The sequence below is a fragment of the Malus sylvestris genome, chromosome 3 (assembly GCF_916048215.2).
Source record: "Malus sylvestris chromosome 3, drMalSylv7.2, whole genome shotgun sequence".
NCBI lineage: Eukaryota > Viridiplantae > Streptophyta > Magnoliopsida > Rosales > Rosaceae > Malus > Malus sylvestris.
In genome coordinates, this window is record NC_062262.1 from 526,435 (window position 1) to 546,938 (window position 20,504).

Here is a 20,504-nt window from a genome sequence, read left to right on the forward strand (position 1 = left end):
TCAAAGTTTGAACACAAATCGTCCTTAAAACACATGCAAAAACCTGCAAAACCAGAGAGAGAGAGAGAGAGATGGTGAAGAACATAAGTGAGGTGGGAGTGGAGAACTTTGTTCAGGCAGGGCTAGACGTTGAAGAGGCCAAGGATTTCGATACAGTCCTCAAAAATACAATCTCCCGCACGAACACAACGGACCCAAAAGAGATATGGCGGCAGATAGTGGCTGAGAGATTGCTGAAACCATCACACCCTCATGAGCTGCACCAGTTGATCTACTACTCAGTCTATGCCAATTGGGATGCCTCCACCAAAGGCCCTCCTCTCTACTGGTTCCCTTCTCTGTAATTCACTTTTCTCCATTCTCCCACCCACTTTTCTTTTGCCTTTCCTTTCTCTGTCTCACTTTTTCTCTTGTCGTAAGATTTTGTTCTTTTTAACTTGGCATGTGAGGAATGAAATCCGAAATCTATAAAATTAAAGAGATTGTTATTCGCATTCTAAAAATCTCATTTTGCACCTTAAATATAATTAAAAAGAAAAATATATTGTGTAGAATGAGATTTTTAGAACATATTAATATCGAGGATATAAGAGGTCACTTTTGATTAATTCAAATATTTGATGCTTCTCTCTCTCTCTGTGTGTGTATATATATATATATATATATATATATATATATATATATATATATATATATATATCATGAATGTGTGGATCTTGGAGAAATAATTCTGCAGACATGGAATGTCTTCTTGCTTCTACTTTTTAATTTTGTTTCTAAATCCTAACCGAACCCTGTTCTTCTCTATTTTCAGACACCAGTCGCGACAAACAAACTTGGGGCGATTGATGGAAAAGCACGGTTCAGAGCTTTTAGGAACATCATATAAGGATCCCATAACAAGTTATACACTCTTCCAGGAATTCTCTGTTGGGAATCCCGAGGTAACTACTCATTCGTATCCTTGAGTTTTGGCAGGCTTGATGCATGTTTTTTATTGAACGAGCTGTGCTGTTATTGTTCTAGGCTTACTGGTCACTTGTTCTAAAAGAGCTCTCGGTTTCATTTCGAAAAGTCCCAAAGTGTATTTTGGATAGGACTGACAAATCAAAACGCAGTGGATCCTGGCTTCCACATTCAGTTTTCAATATTGCTGAATGTTGTTTGCTACCCACCAGCCACCCAAGAAAAGAGGATGATAGTTTGGCTGTTGTATGGAGGGATGAAGGTTGCGACGATGATTCTTTTGTTAATCATATGACATTAAAGGAACTTCGGGAACAAGTAATGTATGCTCCTATTTGATTTCCTTAGCACAGTGACATATGCTTCAGATCAGTGCAATATCTGCTTTGACAATTGTTTAAGCCTTTTGATTCCATCTTTTCCGAACTTTTCCATCGTTCTGCTTGTAATGTTGCCGGAGCTTTATTCCCTTTGTATACACGATGTCTTTAGTTTTCCTCGTTTTTTGATGTTGTCTACGACATAATTGACAGGTTGGTGGCTAATGCACTGGATGCAACCTTTTCAAAGGGTGATGCAATTGCTATCGACATGCCAATGAATGTCAATGCGGTTATCATATATTTAGCAATTGTACTAGCAGGATTCGTTGTTGTATCAATAGCAGACAGTTTTGCTACAAATGAAATTGCAACTCGTCTACGCGTGTCTAAAGCAAAGGGTGTCTTTACCCAGGTGAGTTTCCGTGACTGGTAGCTAAATGCACTGGATCGCGCTGATTATTCTCTGCTAGGAATTTTTTACTTGCTAAAGTATCATGATGAATTCTCATGGCAGCAAGTTTCAATAACATATCTGCTTGATTAAATTTTGAATAATCCACTTATTTGACTTAAGAGCCTTGAAAGTGCTGAAAATTCAGGATACAGGATTTCATATTAAGAGTGTGTTTTCAAACTATAATTTTCAATTCTCTCTGGATTTCATATTTTGCAGTGTGTTTTTTTGGCTCTTTTTCTAGCAAATGATTTCTACTTTCACTTTGTATTCAGGATTTCATACTAAGGGGAGGCCGGAAGTTTCCTCTCTACAGGTAGATACTGCTTCCTTATAAATAATGCTATCTCTCTGCTCTTTCAGAGATTGAAATGTCAAAGTGTTAATTATACATATAAATGCTAGTTTAACTGTTACATCTGTGAATGTTGCATGTTGCATGTTGCATGTTCATGTTCATGGATATGATTTTTCTTTCCTTGCAGTCGAGTTGCAGAGGCCGCTCCACATTTAGCTATTGTGCTTCCAGCAATTGGGAGCAATGTAGGCATTCAGTTAAGAGAGCAGGATCTATCCTGGCATGATTTTCTTTCTCGTGTCGATCACCTTCCAAGGTAATTAGTATACCAGCGATATTGATCTGGCCAATTAGACTCTGTTATGCAATGAGAGACTTATCTTGTTTCTCAATCAATGTAGTTTCAAACCAATTTGTATATCCATGTAACGCTATTCTCTTCTTTGCAGAAAGAACTACTACTCTCCAGTCTATCAGCCAGTCGACTCCGTGACTAATATTCTCTTTTCATCTGGAACCACAGGTAAAGAAATTGCTTTTAAAAAAAACTTTTATGGTTAGCTCTACTTTGCAACACATTTCATCTTTTGATCTTCGGTTTATATTTTGGTGTTTATCAGGAGATCCGAAAGCTATTCCATGGACACAACTTTCACCAATTAGATGTGCTGCTGATTCATGGTCTCACAATGATAATCAAGTTGGGGATGTCTTCTGCTGGCCAACAAATTTGGGATGGGTTATGGGTCCAATCTTACTCTACTCGTGCTTTCTAACTGGTTCAACTCTTGCTCTGTATCATGGGTCTCCTCTCAGTCGTGGCTTTGGAAAATTTGTTCAGGTGAAACCTATATACTTTTTTTCAAAGTTCATATAAAAAGTGCAAGAACTTCATGTATTATAACTAGTAACTACCTACGAGTACCATGCTATCCAATGCCTTCTTACTTTCGTCTATTGTATCTGTTCAGGATGCCAGAGTAACTATATTGGGCACAGTTCCAAGCTTAGTAAAGGCTTGGAAGAGTACACAGTGTATGAAAGGCCTAGACTGGACAAAGATAAGGTAATCTTTTTATTTAAACTTCAGAACGATTTATGAACATGAGACCGAGACTATGGACTTAAAGCATGGTTTGTGCAGATCATTTTGTTCCACTGGTGAAGCGTCTAGCGTTGATGATGACCTTTGGCTCGCTTCCCGTGCTTACTATGGACCCATCATTGAATGTTGTGGGGGCACAGAGCTTGCTTCGTCCTACATCATGGGAAGTCAGCTACAGCCACAAGCTTTTGGAGCATTTAGCACAAAGTCGATGACAACAGGCCTTGTCATCTTTGATGAACATGGAATTCCTTATGTAAGCACATGACTAGCTGGTTTCTAATTGTGGTTCAATTCCTTTAACCTACCTGTCACTCGTTTACATCATGCTAGTCCCGGGGATATGTTTTTCTTGAATGATGGGTGACAGGCGGGAAAAAATAATAAGAACAAACATCAAGGAACAAAGTCAACTCATTTATATTATCAAACTATATTGTATGTCAATATCTTTGATCTCCTTGATCATACAGCCAGAGGAGCAAGCTTGTGTTGGGGAAGTGGGTTTGTTCCCGCAATTAATGGGAGCGACTGACAGGCTGCTAAATGCTGATCATGAAAAAGTTTACTTCAAGGGAATGCCGATGTATAATGGAACGGTAAGATCAGAACTACATTTCTTACAATACTTGAACCTCTTCATATGCTTAAATGTGATCTTATTGAATCCTTTGAATTTATGTTTGGTACTGCAATTGATATGTGATGAAAGTAAGAATCTTTTCTATTACTTGACATATGATCGGCAGCAACTTAGGAGACACGGAGACATACTGAAAAGAACTGTTGGAGGCTATTTGATTGTTCAAGGCAGGTCCGATGATACCATGAACCTCGGTGGCATCAAGGTAAAGAATTCACCTGCACCCTTTATTTGATGAGCAAGTGCAAGCTTTGTTGCCTGATCATCTGTTTACATTTAAACTGATATGCTCGGACTTGTTTTCGAAACATTAAATGCCTTCGATCTTTCTTGAATTTCAGACAAGTTCTGTTGAAATTGAGCGCGTCTGTGACCGGGCTGATGAAAGCATCTTGGAGACAGCTGCAGTCAGTGTTGCACCCAAGAGTGGTGGTCCTGAACAGTTGATTATATTTGTCGTATTAAATAAGGGATATAACTCCGAACCAGACGAGCTGAAGAAGAAATTCTCAAAAGCCATTCAAAGCAACCTTAACCCTTTGTTTAAGGTTTGACTTCTAACAATCTTCAAAACAAAAACATGTCCCGTGACAGTTCGCCTGTGTTTCTTTGTTGCTGCTTCAGAAACCAAAGCATGTTCACGGCATTTTTAGTTGTTTTTTTTCTTTCTCTGAAGGTTCTGAAGTTTTCAAACATTTAATGGACTGAACAGGTGAGCTTGGTCAAGATTGTACCAGAATTTCCTCGAACAGCGTCCAACAAGTTACTAAGAAGAGTTTTGAGGGACCAAGTTAAGCATGAGCTCTCTGTTCGGAGCAGAATGTAGCAGCGCCGAGCAGACTCGACTGTCAACCAACAGAGCCCACTTCCTTTTGTATGGGTGAATAGGACAAGTTTTCTGCTAGCAATACATTGTAAGTTTCAGTTTGCTGAAATAAGCGAAGAACGCAATTGATGCTATTATAAAGAGGATGTTTCTGTTTAATAATAGTCACTTGGCAACATTCTAAATTGTTGATTACAAAAAAATTATAAATCGGGGGTCTCACGTTTAAAGGTCTTTTAGAGGTGATTTCAGAGAGCATTCTTGGTCAGTCATTCCATGTAGTGGCTTATGGTTTCAAGTTTAGTGTCTTTAATTTTGTTTATTTGGTGGTACATATCTCATTTGCTATTGAGCTTGGCTTTAATGGTCATTATTCATCACATTTTTTACTACATGAGAACATTTTCGTCCGTAGTGCTTGATGTTTATATTTTGGCAAACTCAATCGTTCTCTTCCCATCATGGGGCTTCGCAAAGAAATGCTTGACATAATCAGAATACAGAACTTGCTTAATACACTGGTTTCTCTGCACTCACAAGCACTTCCGGCAGCGGAGAGATGATTTCCGAAGGCCTTGGTGTGACAAATATGGGAACTGAAACCCTGTTGTTGCTTGCATTGGCAGACACTCGATGCTCACTGCTCTTATTGCTGGCATTGGGAACTGAAACCATATTGTTGCTTGCATTGGCCAAATTGGATATGGTATGAAGTCGAATGCTCAGGCGAATGTTCGTTCAAATACTTAGTCCTCCTCAACTGGCAACTCAAAGAAGCGATAGTTGCCTCCGCATTCTCAAGCACTTGAATGGGCACCCCGTGATTTACCAACTGAAAGAACCCCTACTTTTCTGCTGCCTTGCAAATAGAATCTGCCACTTTCCGGTCCTCCCAGTTCGACATGTGAATGATAGGGATGGGGTCTTGTAACATTATCATGGTACTGAATTCTTTCTTCAAGGGGTTGTATATATTGGTAGGGAATGCTTTTGAGGCCCAATTCTAAGGGACCCTTTACTCCATTACCTTTGTTTATAACAAAGTCAGTGATATGTGAGAGGTTGGTGTTGGTTTTGGGGCCTATAGTTGTTAAGTCTTTGCCCATTCCAAATTAGCCATTGACTTCCCCTGTATTTTTAAGTGTTACACAATAATGCTCATTCAAATCATTTAATTTTAGCCAACTAACTAGTGGCTCGCATACACAGGTAAGAGTCAAAGACTACAACAAATTAAGGTGTATATATATTCACACTAATTTTATTAGTCACGCAAACTTTTCAGGCACACCAACTTTATTTCCCATATAGAACGGTATTTTATAGTGAACTGATTTCGGATTCATTTTGTGGGGATCTTAGGAATTTTTACTTCTTAGTCATTCATGGTGTATCGTACGGTCAGAAATCATTTGACTTTTTTTAATTTAAAATTAAACACAAATAGTATCAAACGAAAATTGATTGGACGAAGTACAATAAACGGTTAGAATGTGATGATCTCTAAGATTTCTACTAAGTGAATCCGGAGAGCATCCTGTTCCATTTTATAGCCAATTTTCGCAATGCATACAAATTCTTCTATCGGGGGTAGGTGATGTAACACGCAATATTAATACATATCTAATCATGCACTGACATACGTACATTGAGAATGAGTTTGATGTATTTGAAATTGTACATATATATACACGAAGTAGATTTTAAACATATTAAATATTAAGTTTTAAACAATAGTAGAGTTCACATGGTAACAAAGAGTTGGGAAAGACAGGTTAAGAAAGGTAGCTAGCATCCTTCTTACAATGAAATATTACTTATGCAGTGTTGTAAATATACTTTTAGCATATATGTGATTGTGTAAATTATTAGTAGATTATATTTAGGATACTATAAGATAATTTCACTTTAGAATTGTATTACTTGCAAAGCAGAAAATCATACTTGATTTACTATAAATATAAATAAAGTCACAAGATCAGGGAATAAAATACAGAATTCCTCAAGCCTAGTCTTCATATTCTCTCTTCGCCGTCCGTCTCTCCCTTCTCTAAAATAGGCCACAAAATCCGTCTCTCCCCCTCCTCTAAAATAGGCCACAACACCAGCATGTTCTTGACACTGCATTAAAAAAAATTGTCCATCTTCAATAAGACGATTATTACGTTTCAATCATTATTATGAATAAAATTTTACTTTTTTAAATTCATATACTATTATTAATTTCAATTTATTTTTATGTCAAATGAAATACACGCTTTGAAGATGGAAGAAATTGGAGGAGGAATTCCTACAAACTCGTTCACAATATTTATCATCACAATCAAAGTTCTTTTAAAACATAGTCGAAATTTTTTCAACCTAATTGCATGAACATTCAATATAATGCATAACTGCGGCCTGAAGCCGCAACGTGTAAACCAAGCCGACGGCCAAAACCCAGCAGAGATCCATACGAACCGTTTCGTCCCTCGATCTCTCCGTTTACCTCATCGCCTTCGTGCGATATCCTGTGGAGATCTATGATCTCTGACCACACAGACGACCTGCAGTCGTGCAGTCGTCCCAGGTGACACGCTCGTCTTCTTCTCTCGCCACCATGCTTAGGCATAGTTTGTAAGTTTAAACTTTCTGAGGTTATAATTGTCATAGACTCCTTGTGAACAGTTGGATTTGCAACATTTTCTTTGTGTGCCTTTAGTGTGAAAGGAGAAAGATACAATATAAACAATAAAAGAAGGATATTTCATATTCGTCAAGCTGGCACAAAGAAGAAGAAGAAAATCAGATCACATACTCAGTTCAATTTAGAATTGGATATGATGAGTTGTAGTAGGATAAGAATGCATACATTTAAGAGATTTAATCACCTCTCTTAGTACATGAGAACATTTTCGTGCGTAGTGCATAATCTTCATATTTTGGCAAACTCAATCGTTGTCTTTCCATTATGGGGCTTCGCAAAGAAATGCTTGACATAATCAGAAAAGAGAACTGACTTATACACTGGTTTCTCGCCACTTTCAAGCACCTCCGGCAGCGGAGAGATCATCTCAGATGGCCTTGGGAAGACAAATATGGGAATCGAAACCCTGTTCTTACTTGAACTGACGGCTACTAGATGCTCAACGCTCTTGTATCGCCCATTGCTTATTATTTGCAGTGCATCACCAATGTTGATCACTAAGGACCCCTTCACAGGTGGAACATGAATCCAACCGCTATCATTGTCATTGCCATTGTCATTCCTTCGCACGTAAAGGCCACCAATATCGTCCTGAAGGAGGATTGTAAGCGTTGAGATATCAGAGTGACGGCTGTAGAATATCTGATGTATATTTCATGTATAAAACAGTTACAAGTTCATACATAAATAGAAGAAGAAACGGGAAAGAGAGAGGAGAACAAAAGGTAGGGGACAATGGCAGCTAAGCAAGTATAATGATGACCTCCACTCTCTCTAACTTAAGCCATTAACAAGAACAAGCTTTATAATGATGAGGGAATAACAACCAGTTAATACTAGCACTAAGACTAGCTGAATGCAAGTTGAGCTGTTATCCATCAAGGCTAGATAAAAGCTTGCATTATTCTTCCACCATTTAACCCTACTTCTGTATTAGGGTTAAAGACTGATACTTCAATACTCCCCCTCAAGTTGGATCGAGAGATTTTCTGGATCCAAGCTTGAAGAGAAGACGATCAAGTTGTGCAGAAGGAAGAGGCTTGGTGAACACATCGGCAAGTTGATCACTGGAGTGAACAAATACAGTTTGTAACAGCTTGGACTGGACTTGGTTGCGGACGAAATGACAGTCAACCTCGATATGCTTTGTGCGTTCATGGAAGACGGGGTTGGCAGCAATATGCATCGCTGCTTGATTGTCACAGTGAAAGAGAATTGGCTTGGAGGAGATGATTTCAAGATCACGTAGCAAACTCTTTAGCCAAATTAGTTCGCATGCAGTAAATGCCATTGCACGGTACTCAGCTTCTGCGCTTGACCGAGCTACAACGAATTGCTTTTTGCTCTTCCACGTGACGAGATTACCACCAACAAGACTGCAGTAACCAGTTGTGGACTTGCGATCAAGGACATTGCCTGCCCAATCAAAGTCTGTGTATCCTTCAATGGTGAAGTGTCCGTTGTTTTGCATGAAAATCCCGGTAGACATTGAGCTTTTCAAGTACTGAAGGATCATTTTAACTAGTTGCAGATGATGAGATGAGGGAGAATGCATGAACTGGCTGACAAAGCTAACAACATAAGCAATGTCAGGTCGGGTTATAGTCAAATAGATAAGTTTTCCTACCAACCTTTGATACTCCGATGCATTTTCAAGCTGGATGCCTGAGGTTTCATCCTTGAAATTTGTTGGTAGTGGTGTTTTGGCAGGCTTACAATGCATCATATTGGCTTCTTCTAAAAGATCGAGAACGTACTTTTGTTGATTTAGAAACAGACCAGTTGGAGATTGATCCATTTCAATTCTAAGAAAGTATCGGAGTCTGCCAAGATCTTTGATTGAGAAGGTTGAATGTAAGGTGGCTTTGAGAGCAGTTATTTCTTCTGGATTATCTCCTGTGACAATAAGATCATCAACATAAACAAGTACCACCAATCTTCCATGCGTACCAATCCTAGTGAACATTGAAGAATTTGTATTGCTTCGTTTAAAACCGGATGACATAAGGACAGAGCTCAGTTTTGAGTACCAAGCCCTTGGAGATTGCTTGAGACCGTAAATGGCCTTGTGAAGCTTGCAGACTATTCCTTGTTCATTCTCTCGTTCATGACCAGGTGGTAGACGCATGTACACCTCTTCTTCTAACTCCCCATTAGGAAATCGTTTTTTACATCCATTTGATGTAGAGACCAGTGTGAATTGATAGCCACCGAAAGAAGCACTCTAACTGTGTTCATCTTTGCCACTGGGGCAAAGGTTTCTTTGTAATCTACCCCGAAGGTTTGCGTGAAGCCCCTTGCAACTAACCTTGCCTTGTGCCGTTGTATGGTTCCATCTGAGTGAAATTTCGTCTTGTAAATCCATCTTGCCCCAACCATACGTTGATCTTTCGGCAGAGAAACAATGCTCCAAGTTTGATTTTCATCGAGTGCCTTCAGTTCTTCAAGCATGGCACGCCTCTATACAGGAGATTGGTTTGCCTCTTCGAATGATCGAGGCTCAGAGTTTCGAGATAACTCAGTAACAAAGGCCGCATGAGATGGGGAGACCTTGCTATGGTAAACCATTTGTCCAATAGGATATCTAGGCGTGTAGATTTCAAAATCATCAAGCCTGGCTAGAGGTTGTCTGTTTCGAGAAGGATTCCTTCGTGGAGGAGGAGGTTGTTCAAGTTGGGGCTCTCTACTTTCATGAAGGACTTCTTCATCATATGCTTCCATATTTTCAAGAGCTGGCTCTATCTCAACAGCTTCATTGTGCGGTGTTGATAGCCTTGGATCATCAGGGAAGAGATGAGTGGGAAACACTTCATATGAGAGCTCCCCCTGAGGTTCATCATCATGCTTCTGAAAGAAGGAGTGCGTCTCATCAAAACGTACATCCCTGGATACAAACACCTTTCTGGTCTTAGAATTATAGCATTTGTATCCCTTTTGGGAAGTTGAGTAGCCTACAAATGCACACTTGATAGCCCTTGGATCAAGTTTATCTCTGTGAATAGTTTGAATGTGCACATAGCATACACATCCAAACACATGGAGATGACTTATGTCAATTTCTCTCCCCTTGAGAATTTGGTAAGGAGATTTAAACTTCAAGATTATGCTAGGAAGGCGATTGATGATGTATGCATCGGTTTGTATAGCTTGAGACCAGAACTTCTTTGGACGATTTTCTTGTAACATTAGTGATCGTGTTTTCTCAAGCAAATCTCGGTTCTTTCTTTCTGAAATGCCATTTTGTTGTGGCGTTCCTACACAACTTGTTTGTTGCAAAATTCCATGCTCACTTAAGTAAGTTGTCATGATTTTGGAAGTGTACTTAGACCCATTATCAGACCTTAAGATGCCAATATTAGAGTTAAAATGATTTTGAACTAAGTTATGAATTTTTTTGAAACACTGGAAAGCTTCGTGCTTGAATTTAAGTAAATACACAAAGGTAGTTCTAGAGAAATCATCAATGAAAGATATATAGAATCTGTAACCATCAAAAGACTCTAAGGTTGCAGGTCCCCAAATGTCGGAATGGACAATTTCAAAAGCTTTGGTAGCTCTAGAGAGAGAATGGGGAAAGGGTAACCTGGTAAACTTAGATTTGTGACAAACTTCACAATCTGGGACCACTTTACAGAAACTAGGAAAAAGAAAAGACATAACATGTGAAGAAGGGTGAGCTAATCTCATGTGCCACATCTGCTCCTTGTTTACTGTGTTTGAGTTTACGTAGAAACTCTTTGGAAAACTTGAAGAGAAGTTGACATAGTACAGTCCATTGAGGAAGAACCCTTTACCAATCGTTTCCTTCAAAACTTGATCCTGGAAAATCACACAGTGAGTGGAGAAAATTGCAAGACAATTGAGCAATTGTGTTATTCTTCCTACTGACAACAGTTTGAAAGGAAAAGAAGGGACATGCATGACAAGGGATTCTTTTTGACTTGAAAAGATTTTGAGTTTCCCTCTACCTACTATACGAACTTTAGTGCCATTAGCTACGGAGACAAAAGAAGGAGTGGAGAAGTTTTGAAAATCATTTAGTAAAGATGCATCGTTAGTCATGTGATCAGAAGCTCATGAGTCGACTATCCAAAAATCACGACTACTACTAAGATCCAATGCAGTGGAAATAGTTGCAACAATACCTGGCACGTCATTTTGTGACACTGAGCTTGATTGTTCGAGGAAGCCAGCAAACTTGCCGAGCATGGCTGAAGGACATTCATGATTTGTTGTTCCTTGTTTCTGTTGCAAGAAGTTAGCAAATTCATTTATAAGAGTAATGGGACTAGAGGAAGAGTTTATCACATTATTGGAGACATTGTCGCAAACAAGGTTTCCTCTAGGAGTGTAGGCAGGCTTCATTTGGTTTCTTGGTGCTCTTCCATCATCGTTGAACTTGGGTTTAAGTTCTGGATGAAGAATCCAACACTTTTCTTTTATGTGTCCAACGCCTGGACGACCTATCTTCACACAGTAAGAACACTTTAAGTCTGGTCGTTTTCCCTTGTATGGTCTGGAGAAGATGAAGGCTCTCGCTTCTGATGGCCTAAGATCTGATTCTCCAACGACCACGTCTGCGTTCATGACCTTCTTTCTTACTTCTTCACGTTGAATAACATTGCAGACCATCTGGAAAGTGGGAAGTTCATGTGTCATCAAGAGACGACTTTTAAGGTCTTCATACTCTGATTCAATGCTGGCAAGCAACTGGAACACCTTGTCTTCTTCAGCACGCTTTAAAAGAATGGTTGTGTCCGTGGTATGACGTCTGTAGAGATCCAATTCATTCCATTTGGCCTTCAAGTTGCCAAGATGTTGAACAAAGGAGAGATTTCCCTGTTGTACTTCCGTAAGGTCTTTCTTCAGCTGGAAGACTCGCGCAATATTGTTTAGATCCCCATACATGTCTCGTACAGAATTCCAATGGTGGTGAGATGACACTGAATAACTGAAAATCTTAGCCATCTTTGGTTCCATAGAGTTTAACAGCCAAGACATGATAAGTTGATCTTGGGACACCCATGCTGCATAATCTGGTGAAGTTGTTTCGGGCATGATGTCATCCTTTTGAATGAACGAGAGCTTTCCACGTCCTCCAAGAGTGAGAGAAATAGCTCGTGACCAGGGCAGATAGTTGAATTCGTTTAGGAGCACAGAGCTCAAACGTTGAATTGGGTTGGTATCCATGGTTTCGTTTTTTGAAATTTTCTCTGCTGGTGTTGCCATAATGGCTTAACTGGTTTGGGTTTGGTAGGATTTCGGAAGAACACAGAGGCAGGTCCAAGAGGGATCACTGCTCTGATACCATGTAGAATATCTGATGTATATTTCATGTATAAAACAGTTACAAGTTCATACATAAATAGAAGAAGAAACGGGAAAGAGAGAGGAGAACAAAAGGTAGGGGACAATGGCAGCTAAGCAAGTATAATGATGACCTCCACTCTCTCTAACTTAAACCATTAACAAGCTTTACAGCCACTAACAAGCTTTATAATGATGAGGGAATAACAACCAGCTAATACTAGCACTAAGACTAGCTGAATGCAAGTTGAGCTGTTATCCATCAAGGCTAGATAAAAGCTTGCATTATTCTTCCACCATTTAACCCTACTTCTGTATTAGGGTTAAAGACTGATACTTCTATAAGATTTGGGGAAATGGGGTAGTAGTTGAGCTGGATACGCTTGGCCCCCATTAAAAGATATTCTTTTGCTTTGTCTATTTCTTTCACATTTAGTCTTCTCATTAGCAACTCTACGAGTCGTTTTTGTAAGAATTTCAGACTTCTTCATATATTCAAGTACTTCATCCCTAAAACCATACATACATATATACATAGTCGTATAAATACTTTTATTCAGATTAATAAGTTAAAAAATCTAAAGAAGATATAATGACTTTTAAGATGATGGCGATGAGAAATGAATTTTTTATTACGTACTAATCTATCATTTGTGGTATGATGTCCATACTTGGTCGATACTTACTATTTTGTTGATATTTGACATGATTGACAAAATATATCAACCAAATTAATATCCATGATACAGCATGTACCATAGATTTGGTGTCTAGTAACTAGCCACTGTCCTACAAGTGATCATATTTGTTATGATTATTAGTCCTTTCTTATGAGCGGAATGATATGGAAAATGAACATGATATGAATGTACTTATCAGCAATCTTGTGTTTGAATGTGTATCATTTATTATTTTTATAGCTGTAGTCATGTCCTAATTTATGGAAATTTATTTTCTATAGTGTTCGTACTTGTAGCGTATCTCTACTAGTACTTGTGCAACATAGTTTATCATGCTGTATACCTGAATTTATAAAATGGATGTACATGATAGGGTGAGTTTTACTTCATGTACATGTTAGGGTGCATTAATTTACTTCTTACCTGCACACAGGAGGCCAAAACGCAGAGGCCTCATCTTGTCCTCATAAGCATAGAGACCAAGGAAATCCTTCCACTCCAGAGCCTTCTCTGCTTGAGGATTAAAGCTCGTGCCATATTGGACATTTTTCGAAGGCGAATGCTCTTTCGAGTACTTACTCTTCTCCTCAGCTGGCAATACAAAGAAGCGATGAGTTGCTTCCTTCACATTCTCAAGCACTTCAACCGGCACCCCGTGATTCACTAGTAGAAAGAACCCCAACTTCTCTGCTGCACTGCAAATAGATTCTACCACTTTCGGGTCGTTCCAATTCGACATGTCAATGATAGGAATGGAGTCTTGGGACATTATCATAGTACTGATTCTTTCTTCAAGGGGTTGGATGTATTGGTTGGGGATGCTTTTGAGGCCCAATTCTGAGAGACCCTTTACTCCATTGCCTTTGTTTATAACAAAGTCAGTGATATCTGAGAGGTCGGAGATGGTTTTGGCCATAGTTGTTAAGTCTTCTACAATCTGGGTACGGGAGAAGAGAGTACTTAGTTTACTATCTATATAGTAAAGTTTTGATCCAGTGACTAATACATATACTTGGATATTCTATATCTACCCTTCTACTCTGTATATTAACACCTAACCTACCATCAAATGCAATTAGAATGCTAGCTTGATCACGTGAGCTTTAGGTTGGGCACTAAATTACCTAATCCTAAGTGCTAGGTGCTGCTTTACCTTAGTGCTACGATAAGGTGCAGAAATATTTTTAAGTGTAATGTGATAGTATGACAATCACTTGTTAGAAAAAAAATTCGCATAATGCTCATGTAAATCAGTTATGTTTAGCCAACTAACTAGTGGCTCGCATACATAGGTAAGAGTCCGACTACGACAAATTAAGGCACATAAATAGATCTTCCTAGCTTGTGGGATAGGTCTATTAGTCACACAAACTTAGTGCATATAAATTACAATGGTAAGGGCGCTGACTGCGGTTTTTTAATAAACAAAAAAAATGTTGGAGGTCCCGAGTTTAATGCTCCGATCTGGCGAGTCTGTTTGATCCTGGTCACATGTAGGGTGTAATTCCTCTTAACCTCTTTGATCTCAAAAGAAGTGGATAACCGTGACTTACCATCAGTTATCCCCATTTAAAAAAAAAGAAACAGTGTGCATATAAATTCTTCTATCGTGGGTAGGTGGTGTAACACGCAATATTAATACATACCCACTTATGAATTGACATATCCACATTGAATTTGGCTCATCTGTAATTGTCATATAGGTCAACTAAGTAGTTTTTCAACCCATGCAAGACGTTTATTATGGTCTGTTAGGATTTTTTATTTTGTATTTTTTGTTGAGAAAATTAGAATTCCCTATTTATCTTTCATATTTTATGATTAAGCATTTGTCTCTTTATTCCTATTCAAGATTTAGTTAAAGTACTTTGAATTTGTCCACATCACCATTTTAGGTTTTATTTATTTTATGTCATTTTGTGCTTTCATTTAATCAAAGTGGTATATATTAATCTTGTCTGTTGTTTGAGAATTTTTATTTTTTTTTTGGCCATGAGATTGAGAAAAATTGTCCCTTTTTTCTACTGCACAATTACCATTAAAGACAAAATTCAATTGAAACTAAAACCAAAATTTATCTATAAACCTACGTTCAATAATCAAACACTCCGCTCAATGGCTCGATTCTTGGAGAGCAATGGATTCTCCAAACCCTTGAAAAAGTTTCAAAATCAGAAATCTAGAATGGTGAACTGAAGGACATTTTACTGGATTTGAAAGAAATGTATTGCAAGTATTATGAGATGTGTAGTGGAGGTACAAATGTACACGGCGAGGAGAAAGTATTTAAGGCCTTAGAATTGCGGTAAAGACTGATAAGTATTGCAAGGAGGCAAAGAAAGGATTTTCATATTTCGACTTAAATATTCTTTTGAAAATACATTTGTGGTTTAAGAAAGGGTAAAACTGATTTGAAATGCTTATAAACTTATTCTTAATCATCATGAAGGAAAAAAGTTTGCAAATTTGTTTTTTGTTTGAATTTTTCTTTAAAAACAAGGGCTAACCATCACAATTTTTGGCAGTTTTTCAAAATAGTTTAAAAATCGTTACAAAAACTATATAATTTCACCTTCAATGCATTGTGAGGTCTTGCGCAAAAACATGTAAGAGTTTTCGTTGATATTCTTGAGGATAGAGTCCCGTTTTGGCAATATTTTGGGCCCTACTATGTTTTTAGCTTAAATATATTAAAAATATATTTGTGCATCAATACATGGTAAAACCATTTCCAATTGTCTTGTAAAGTTTTTCTTAATGACCTCCAAAAATATTTTGCGAAAATAAAAATTGAATTTTCTCCAAAAAAGTGGGCTAACCATCACAATTTTTAGGCTGTTTTGAAAAATTGTACAAAATTCATCATAAAATGTATAGCCTTTCACCGTACAGCACCGTAAAGTCTTGAAAATTCATGTAAGATTTTTCGTTGATATTCTTGAGGATGGATTCCCATTTTAGCAATGTTTTGGTCTCCACTATAATTGTTTTTCTTTTTATTTTTGAACTTCAGCTTAAATTCTACTAAAAATACATTTGTGACTCAATAAATAACCAAATGCAAGTTCCAACATTGCATTGTTATGCCCTAAAATTAGAACAAAAAAAAAAAAAAAATTGAAGTTTTCTCTGATTGAGAACTCTCTTTTTTGTTCAAATTGTGTTTCAAGTTATGTGGAAATGTTTATTTTGTTTTATTTTTATAATTTTCTTATTGCTTTCTAGTCGTGATTCTTTTTTCTTTTTTTTTTCTTGCTTGCAACTATGAATTAATCCAAATTATGAATGGAAATGCTTAATTTTTTACAGCATTGCTGAGAGTGTTGGAAAAGGTGTTGAAGGCCTCCAGGTTGGTGATGTGCTACCAGTTTTCACTAGGGAATGCCGGGATTGTGTGCATTGCAAATTCGAGGAAAGCAATATATGTGACTTTTAAAGAATTAATACAGATAGAGTCATGCCTAGCGACCAGAAACCGAGGTTTTCTATAAACGGGGCTTCGACTAATCATTTTCTTGGCACATCCACCTTCGGTGAATACACTGTTGTTCATTCCGGCTGACTTGCCAAGATCAATCCCCTGGCTCCTTTGGATAAATTAAACTGGCATCCTCAGCTGTGGCATCTCAACAGGGTTGATGTTCTGCCCGAAATATTACGGTTTGGTTTATGTATCCAAAGTTGATCCTCTATATTCGATCGTTGTGTAATACCAAATATTTTCTTTTCAAACATCATGTTTGGGTGCCACTCTGAATGTAGCAAAACCAAAGTACGGATCTTCACATGTATGTAAATTGTTTGGCGCAACACCTATTTTGTTTCTTATTGTAAATAGGGGTGTAAATAAATTTTCACATGTATGTATATAGATTTCCACGTATATGTACTTACTACATTTTTGTATTGTTTTAAAACTTGCAGTATCGCACAAGCACGCTTGCTAGTGAGCTATGATAGGACGTTCGTTGGTGCCGACCTTGAACCGTCAACGCATTGTGATTCATAAACGAAGGAAGGACTAGCAGACAAACATCATCATAAAAACTTGCATGCAATTAGGACAATAGAGACATCTAGTTTTGTATTTCAATTGCATCTAAATTTTCATTCAGCGTAATAAGGAAACAGATAACCGTATGATAAAAATTCACATGCAACTAGGTCAACAGGATGCTAAAGGTGGTACTATCTCGAGGCAATCTCAAGCTTTGCATTTCATCAGTTGCAAATAAACTGTTTCAAACTGTAATAAGGGTTTATAGAAAATTGCACGATAAAAATTTACATGCAACTAAAATAATAAGATGTTAAGATATCAAATTTCTCAAACTAGAGATATAAATTTTATGTCTATGTTGCAAGTTGCGTGTAAATTTTCAAGTCGAAAAGGCCTATACAATTCTTGTATATATAATGCATGCTAGGCCTAAACCCTAAACTATATGTTATACATTCAAATAAAGAAAAAAGGTTGCACCCAAAAATCATACATATACTCATGTGTCATTATCCTTATTAGTTAATATCTAAATCTCAGCGCAGCATCCTGATTGAACAAACCCTGAAAACCCATCAGGCACACTAATCATATCTAAGTTACCATTTTGCCCTCCCTTCATTTCTTCCGCCATATAGAACCCTTGACTTGCCCCTTGGTACTCCGACCCCACCACCAGGGTCCCACCCCCAAGCATGATACCGCACGTTCCAACTCGGACCGCCGAGTCCAACTCACCCCAACTCACCAATCTCCCACCTTCCCCTAGTCCTCCAACACAATGCCTCGGACAATGTCCCGCCTTCCACGCCTCGTCCTCCAGCCGCCACCGCCCCGACCCCAACTCCAACACCTCGGCACCTCCCTCGAAGACTCCTTGACTCTCGGTGCGATACCCGCTAACCACCCAAAACTCGCTCCCAATCACCACCCCCTGACACTCGTCTCGCTCCTGACTCATCTGAGTCAACTCAGTCCACTCGTCCAGTCTCACATCATAAACCCATGCAGACTTCAACGCGTTCTTGTACTCGTCGTGCCCGCCCGCCACGTAGACCCGTCCCGCGTCCGATCCGATGGCAAAAAATGAGCGCTTGGACGGCATGTCGTTGGCTTTCTTCCAATGTGAAGTGGTGAAGTCGTACACAAACACGTCAGTGACCGAGTTGTAACTCACCGGGTCCCACCCGCCAATCGCCACAAGCTTCCCTTCACAGCTTGCCAATTGGCAAAATAAGGGCATACCATTTGGGTACTGAGGAACCGGGTCGAGTCTATCCCACGAACGACTCACCGGGTCAAACACGGTGATTCCGAAACTCGGTGACTCGGTGGATTTGGGTACGTCAGATTCTGATGCAACAAGCTTTCGAGGAAGAGCTTGAACCAAGCATGCAACTTTGTGGGTGCGTGCGATTTTCTTCCTGTGATGGTAAAATTCTTGGCTTTCCAACAGAGTCCGCCATGGACGGCAGACCCGGGAAGCAACTGGTTGAGTTGAGTAGGGCAACCGAGTCAGACACTCGAGTCCGAGTTCTGCAGGCAGACCCGGAATCAAATCGGTAAGCTCGATACTCCACATTTTAGCAGAGAAGTGTGCTTTTGCAGCAAAGCAAATTAAGCAAGAAGTGCTTTTTGCAGCTAAGGAGAAAGTTATGTTTGCCAAAAAAAGAAGTGTTGTTTTGCATCAAAGAAGTGTATTGTGCACTTGCGTCGTAGGCCATGGACTAATTATTTATAGAAACAGATAGATGGTGTACACTGTAAAAAGGAAACATATTGCATTGGTCATGTTCGAAAACATCTAGTCTCGGATTTGACAGCAAATATTATTTTTTTCCCTTCAAAACCATATATTAAAAATGGCCGCCGGCCCCATATGATTCTATACTAGATCATGAAAACGTTACATTCAGTTTTTTTTTTTTTCTTCTCTTTAAAAGCATACCGATTAGTTGCTTTCTCACCACAATTCATTTTTTTACGGGTCGAAAAGATTCACATAATATTTCAGCCTCTCATAATTAAACGTTTACATCTTTACTAAGGCTTCATTCTTTACAAAATAGGTACATTTACAAAGATTTAATCCTGAAACAAACATGAATATAGTCTCGAACTCTACTAACAAATAGAAAAACAATCACAATCTTTATCCTAATAGAAAATCATAATACATAAAATACTAAACATTCCTTAAGATAAAAATAAACTAAATTGCTAACTTATTATTACTCAAAACTGAGAAAATATATCACTAAAATGTGCACTGATCATATTATGGAAACTAATTATATTGCATGATATTGATTCAATACCCTACAACTATTACTCAATTGATTGATGAAAACAAAGGGGATAAGGGTCGGAAAGGAAGGGATGACTTAGTGGCAAAACGCAATCAAATTCAAGAAGCGGTGAGACAATTCATGGTGAAAATCGGCCTGCCACGTGGCAGATAAGTGGATATGTGTCTTTAGCTGTGTGTATAGAATTTAATTGTAATTTTGTATGGGATTACTGTTTGATGAGGATGAGGATAAGTTTCAATTATTAGTTATTGCTTACTCGCTTGCAACCTTTGGATTGGGACAATAATGATTTTTTCCATGCCAAGTTGCGAGTGATTGGATGTTATATTCCAAGTTTATCGTATCTAAAGCAGGAAAAAGTTGATACGATGGTAATGTGCAATTTATAAATATTTGGTCAGTGAAAGTGAAATTTAGTACTAGTTTTCTCTTGACAAGCACAGTATGTCGAGCGCATGGGTTTAATGGCTAAAAGAATTTAAGATAAGGTTCGTTGATTTCATCCTCTCCTGTTGCAAGAGTTGATGAGTGATTGTCCGAGTCGGTTGAAAAGATAGAATTACTTGGGAAAAACATTCCTTAGAGCAGTTACCAAGGGGGCCACACTACTAAAGAAACACGGCTCTACAATTGCAAACTTATAAAAAATTGCTATTAATCAAATGCAACAGAGGTCGAGTTTCCTCTAGTTATTTCCTAAGAACAAAAATTATAAAAAATAATTAAAACAAAAAATATAAAAGACTTTTCTCAACAAAGTAAAAAAATGAGCACAACCACAAAGACTCTCTTCGACTGTGCGAAGGAGCAATCACAACCAATAGAGAAGATAGATAAGCAAAGAGGGAAAGAGGTGTCCAGAGGAATTGCTTCCGACCGCTCAAAGCCAAAAACAAGGATCCGC

General features: G+C 38.4%; 3 protein-coding genes and 1 pseudogene across 4 annotated transcripts; 1 reads left to right on the forward strand and 3 right to left on the reverse strand.

The window, feature by feature from the left end:
• On the forward strand, window positions 1-5,701 carry LOC126615594 (probable CoA ligase CCL12). 2 transcript variants are annotated; one of them, XR_007620869.1, is made up of 15 exons: window positions 1-340; window positions 815-944; window positions 1,027-1,289; window positions 1,500-1,701; window positions 2,019-2,059; window positions 2,229-2,357; window positions 2,491-2,564; window positions 2,662-2,882; window positions 3,013-3,107; window positions 3,186-3,402; window positions 3,620-3,745; window positions 3,896-3,994; window positions 4,131-4,337; window positions 4,502-4,703; window positions 5,242-5,701. XR_007620869.1 is itself a non-coding variant. In XM_050283440.1 (14 exons), the coding sequence occupies exons 1-14, from the start codon at window positions 72-74 to the stop codon at window positions 4,613-4,615; spliced, it is 2,187 nt and encodes a 728-aa protein (XP_050139397.1). In that variant the 5' UTR covers window positions 1-71; the 3' UTR covers window positions 4,616-4,793. The 2 variants fall into 2 exon arrangements, 1 of the variants encoding a protein (XP_050139397.1); XM_050283440.1 differs by lacking the exon at window positions 5,242-5,701 and having other exon boundaries at window positions 4,502-4,793.
• A 1,688-nt stretch (window positions 5,702-7,389) lies between these two features.
• Window positions 7,390-14,449, reverse strand: LOC126615596 (feruloyl CoA ortho-hydroxylase F6H1-3-like; annotated as a pseudogene).
• LOC126615595 (uncharacterized) lies at window positions 11,042-12,530 on the reverse strand. The gene is made up of 2 exons (XM_050283441.1): window positions 11,447-12,530; window positions 11,042-11,120 (listed from the first exon to the last, which is right to left on the reverse strand). Exons 1-2 carry the CDS (start codon window positions 12,528-12,530, stop codon window positions 11,092-11,094), a joined length of 1,113 nt encoding a protein of 370 aa, XP_050139398.1. The 3' UTR covers window positions 11,042-11,091.
• A 3,134-nt stretch (window positions 14,450-17,583) lies between the features above and the next one.
• LOC126615984 (F-box/kelch-repeat protein At2g44130-like) lies at window positions 17,584-19,034 on the reverse strand. Its single transcript, XM_050283937.1, has one exon. It carries the CDS (start codon window positions 18,868-18,870, stop codon window positions 17,818-17,820), a length of 1,053 nt encoding a protein of 350 aa, XP_050139894.1. The 5' UTR covers window positions 18,871-19,034; the 3' UTR covers window positions 17,584-17,817.
• Between the last annotated feature and the right edge of the window lie 1,470 nt (window positions 19,035-20,504).